Source organism: Eriocheir sinensis, chromosome 59, assembly GCF_024679095.1.
Source record: "Eriocheir sinensis breed Jianghai 21 chromosome 59, ASM2467909v1, whole genome shotgun sequence".
Classification (NCBI taxonomy): Eukaryota; Metazoa; Arthropoda; class Malacostraca; order Decapoda; family Varunidae; genus Eriocheir; species Eriocheir sinensis.
This window is the reverse complement of record NC_066567.1, coordinates 8,054,985-8,060,381: the sequence shown is the minus strand read 5'-3', so window position 1 is coordinate 8,060,381 and position 5,397 is coordinate 8,054,985. Positions and strand designations below refer to the sequence as shown.

The window sequence follows — 5,397 nt, the reverse complement described above, 5'->3', positions numbered from 1 at the left end:
ACTCTTTAAACCTAACACACCTGTTGATCTTGTGACTGACTTCAACAGACGTTTCCCACCAATCTTACCAAACCCTAAACAATACCTATTTGGGTCACTAGTGTCTGTTATTTAATTTTTACTTGACTAACCTCCCAGCAGCAATAAACCAAACCTAACCTGGGTAAATTTATCATTGACATATAGTTATTTCAACTTAATCTGTTATTTAAGATAGCCAGTTTTAACCAAATCCACAATTATTTAGAAAAGTTGATATTTTTAACCTAACTTTAATGTCAGAAGTGTCCTAACAAAATTACCTTCCTTTGCTTAATTTTAGTAACCAAACCAAATCAATTTGACGTACCGGTAGCTCTTAAACTGAACTTGCTCTAGTACTCAAGCTTGCATCACTTATGACTTTTTTCCTTTAATCCTAAATCAACTTGTTTAGAAACCTTGCTCTGACATACCTAACGTAATATAAGTTCACCTCTCCTAACTCAGATAAATTTCCGATTTGTGTTACTGAGTATTTTTCAAACAAACATTTTGATTTTGGACGTAAATTTTTTACCAAACTAACTATCATTCAGAATGTTGCCTTATTTTAACTTAACAAAAAATTATAAACGTCACCTAACCTCATTGATCCTACTTAACGAACTGTAGCTATCCTTCCTGTAAAATACCTCCCAGCAATCCCTGGGTGTTGCAAAATGATACTAATACCCATGCTAGCTAGCATTGTAGTATTGTTTAATTTGTTTTGGTCATGTCTTTTTTTTCACATTTAAAATTAATTAGTTCACAGTATATTATGGCTTTTGTTATTTGCAGCTTCCTTTCTTATGAAGATCTAAAAGTGAATTTTATGATTATTCTTAGTCTTACTCCCAAATAGCTATTAAAGTCAATCAACAATGCTAAAATCTTTTTGAACAAAAAAAATTGCAAATTGGTCCATGAGTCAAGAGTTTTGACTTCTGGACAAGTATAGATATAGATATAGGGCAGGTACCAAAGCATTTCTAATTGTAATGTATCTATTTGCAGTGATCGTGATGACATTGACAACAACGAGCAAGTCCTCCTAGACCTAGAGTGACCTCAAGCTGGTATTCGCCACATAACATTATTGTTTAATCATTTAGTTTTTATCATCCAGCATCAAGCAATCATTCCCATGCAAGAATATAATGCACAATATAAGCAACTTCAATTGCTAGAAAATAAGACAATGTTGCCAGCCCATATAGTGTGCACTGTGCAGTAAATAACTCATGTAGATAATGTCTGTTATTCTATCACATACTTATGTCGATGCAATGTCTTTTAGTGCTTGCTTCGGGTATGTTAATTACTAATCCATTCTTATTTCTCCGACGGCCATTTCCTGTGTCGTCGTCCATCAGTTCAGTACTTTTATTTTCTTAGCTTGTGTTTTGCAATTCTTTGCCAATTAAATCACTGGACACATCTTAATAAATATCACAGATTTAATTATCATATATCAGTCCCATAAGTTTATTTCTGATGCTCTTAAAACAACATCTGTCCATTCATAGTCCAACTTAACCTGGTAGCAGCAACAGGCCAAATTTGTGGCTTTACCGTGTACCAGCGATGGGCCACATTTTTGTCATGATATAAACCCCCAAAAATATATGATGCATAAACTGATCACAAATGTGTTGATATATATTATGAAATGGTTTGCGTGAGTGATAATTTTTTCTCATTTTTCTCGCTCGGAGGGGCCTTTAAGAAACATGATCCCTGCAGCTACCAGGTTAACCTCTTTTAGTATAGTACACTAATCAAGAAAAACATCCCAATTAATATATATATATATATATATATATATATATATATATATATATATATATATATATATATATATATATATATATATATATTATGTTGTTTATTTGAACTTGTACTCATATTTCAGGGCCAAACATGATGTGGAAGAAGAAATCAGTTGTCTCCATCAGTCGGGTTTGTGCCATGGCAGCTTTCTCCAGCTGTCTGGCAGAGGTCCAGTCCATGCCATGGAGAAATTCAGCCCCCAACAATGAGATGGCATGCCAGAGATGGATCCGCAGCTTCTCCTCCAATCAATCAATCCTTGCAATGCCCTTTCTCTTTTCTCTCCTTCTGTACCACCATGCTTACACATAACTGATCCAAGGTACTTAAACTCGTTAACCTCCTCCATTTCTTCACCATTCAAAATTATTTGGCATTCTTTTTCACATTCAATGCCCACTCTATATGGGCATACAAACTCTACAACCTCCCTTCTACTCTGCTCACAAGCCATCACTTTACTTTTGTTGACATTTACTTTCAACTTTCTCCTTTTACATACACTATCAAAAACACTGACCAAATTTTGTAAGTCACTTTCATTTTCTGCATTGAGCACCGTGTCATCAGCAAATAAGATTGAATTCATCACCCACTTCCTTCCCTCCCTCAGCATACATTTTTACTTCAATTTCCCCAACTTTGCCCTTCATTTCTCATAACACCATCCATATAAATATTGAACAACCACGATGACATGACACACCCCTGCCTTAGCCCACTTTCATCTCAAAATGTTCACTTGTTTCTCCAGTAATTTTGACACATGCAGATGCATCCTCATAGAAAGACTTTATTGCATTAAGCAGTTTTCCTCCCACACCATATATCTTTAAGACGTCCCACAATGCCAGCCAATCGACTCTGTCATAAACTTTCTTTAGAATAACTAGATCCATGAAGGCAGCATAGTATTTTTTCCTTTTGCTAATATTTTTTCTAATAAAACACCATCCTGAAGGAAAATATCTGATCCACACATCCTCTTCCCTTCCTGAAGTCGCCTTGTTCTTCACTGATTTTCTCTTCTGTAAGTCTTTGCGCAGTCTCAATTAGGACTTTTCCATATACCTTTCCAGGTAGCCTACACTAAGCAGACTTATACCCCTACAACTCCCACCTCCCCTCTCCTGCCCTTCCCCTTGTAAACTGGGACCATGATGGCTTTTGTCAAGTCTGCTGGGACCTCCCCCCACCCCCTTCCCAGGCCACTTCACATATCTTGACCATTCATATAGTAACTTCATCTCCACACTTCAACATTTCTGCTGTGATTCCTCTCAATTCATTCATCATCATCATCTCATCGACGCCTGCTCTTAGGAGCTCCCACCAGGGGATGGCCACGGCAGAAGTTTCCATCTTTCTCTATCCGGACACTCCCTCCTTGCCTTGCCTGCCTTGGAGTTAACAGACCGACTTGTCTAAACTTTTTGATCTGTATTGCCTGTCTCGAGGATTCTTTGATCGTTAATTATCAACAGCAGGAGGTCCAGGTGTGCGGGTGAGTGGGGAGGGAGGGGCGGGAAGGGCAGCGTCTAGGCGATGGCGCGCGCCGTGCGGTGGATGAGTCGCTTGAGCAGCTTCCCCCAGCGGTGCAGCAGCAGCCTCACCGCGCCGTGCCCGTGGCTTAGGTCCCCGGACAGCTCCTCAAGCTGCTCCGACGGAAGGTGGATAACGAAATAACGATAAGTTGCGAAGATAATGATGATTTACAGAGACTACGACGATTTATAACGACTCACAGTGATTCATTTGTCTTTGGTAAGCGAGGAAGGACAGCAAGTGAAGCTCCCTATACTTACTGCTACTACCACCACTAATAATAATACTTCTATTACCACCACTACCACTACTACTACTACTACTACTACTACTGCTACCGCTACTACTACTACCACTACTACCACCACTACTACTACTACTACTTCCATTACTCACCTTGGTCTGCACCTGCTGCCTCACCCACTGCGGCGGGTGGGCGGCTGGCTGGAGGGTGAGCGTGGTGGGGACGGTGGAGATCTCACTTCGAACCCGCACGATCTTGACCCGGCCCCCGTGACGCCTGAGAGAGAGCATCAGGTAACACTTCAGTAACATGACGTAGGTACCAAGAAAAGAGATCGTTGTTTTTGTTTTGTTTTCTTATATTGCATCGTTTTTTCTGACTCACTGTGTTCTTGCGTGCATGTGTGTGTGTGTGTGTGTTTTACAGCAAAGTAGGTAGGCAAAAACAACAACAACAAAACGCTAGACGCCGCTCCAAACAAAAGAATAAAGAAAACAGGAGGCCAGAAGAGAGGTCAATTTCGAGAGAGGGGTCCTTTGTGTGTGTGTATGTATGTGTGTGTGTAACTAACCAACTAACTAACCTATGAGGCGTCTTGACCTTCCGTTGCGGTGAGGACAGCGGCGGCGTCGGGGGCGGGAGGATGAGACCAAGTCGGGATGTTAGAAAGACGGTCGGGGCGGTGAGGGTCAAGTTCCCACTCTCCCTGAAGGTAAGGAAGCCCCCGGCACTCCCCCTCACCTGGTACCTCGCCCTCACCACCACCTGAGAGAAGGCAGCACGCACCAAGCCCCTGCTACTGGCCACCCGACGCCCGTTCCTCCGCCCGTGTTGTATGGCGTGTGTTTGTGGGTCTCCGTCGATGTCTTCGTGGGTGTGTGCGTGTCCGAGGTCATCTTCATCTTCTGCGTCTTCTCCGCCGTCTGGTCCTCGTTGGAAAGTTACCTGGAAGTGGGGATAATGGTGTTGATACGGACAGACTGATAGGTAGATATAAACACTATCCACCAGTCCCATTACCAACCCTTCCCCTCTCCACCTGTCCCATTACTAACACTTCCCTTATCTATCAGTCCCATTACCAATCCTTCCCCTATCCACCAGTCCCATTACCAACCCTTCCCCTATCCACCAGTCCCATTACCAATCCTTCCCCTATCCACCAGTCACATTATCAACCCTTCCCCTATCCACCAGTCACATTATCAACCCTTCCCCTATCCATCAGTCCCATTACCAACCCTTCCCCTATCCACCAGTCCCATTATCAACCCTTCCCCTATCCACCAGTCACATTATCAACCCTTCCCCTCTCCACCAGCCCCATTACCAACCCTTCCCCTATCCACCAGTCCCATTACCAATCCTTCCCCTATCCACCAGTCACATTATCAACCCTTCCCCTATCCACCAGTCACATTATCAACCCTTCCCCTCTCCACCAGCCCCATTACCAACCCTTCCCCTATCCACCAGTCCCATTACCAACCCTTTCCTTATCCACCAGTCCCATTACCAATCCTTCCCCTATCCACCAGTCCCATTACCAACCCTTCTCCTATCCACCAGTCCCATTACCAACCCTTCCCCTCTCCACCAATCCCATTACCAATCCTTCCCCTATCCACCAGTCCCATTACCAACCCTTCTCCTATCCACCAGTCCCATTACCAACCCTTCCCCTCTCCACCAGTCCTATTACCAACCCTTCCGAAGCATAAGAGATTGACAGAACGAAACTAGACAGGTAAAAA

General features: G+C 42.8%; 1 protein-coding gene across 1 annotated transcript in view; it reads right to left on the bottom strand.

Moving 5' to 3' along the window:
* Positions 1-2,438: 2,438 nt before the first annotated feature.
* LOC126985190 (uncharacterized) overlaps positions 2,439-5,397 on the bottom strand; it is a gene marked incomplete at its 5' end in the record, with an annotated part of 3,347 nt that continues 388 nt past the window's right edge. Inside the window, 3 exons of the mRNA XM_050839746.1 lie at positions 2,439-3,509; positions 3,796-3,919; positions 4,227-4,588. Of these exons, the coding sequence (XP_050695703.1) occupies positions 3,393-3,509; positions 3,796-3,919; positions 4,227-4,588 (603 nt within the window). The remainder of the gene's footprint in view (positions 3,510-3,795; positions 3,920-4,226; positions 4,589-5,397) is intronic.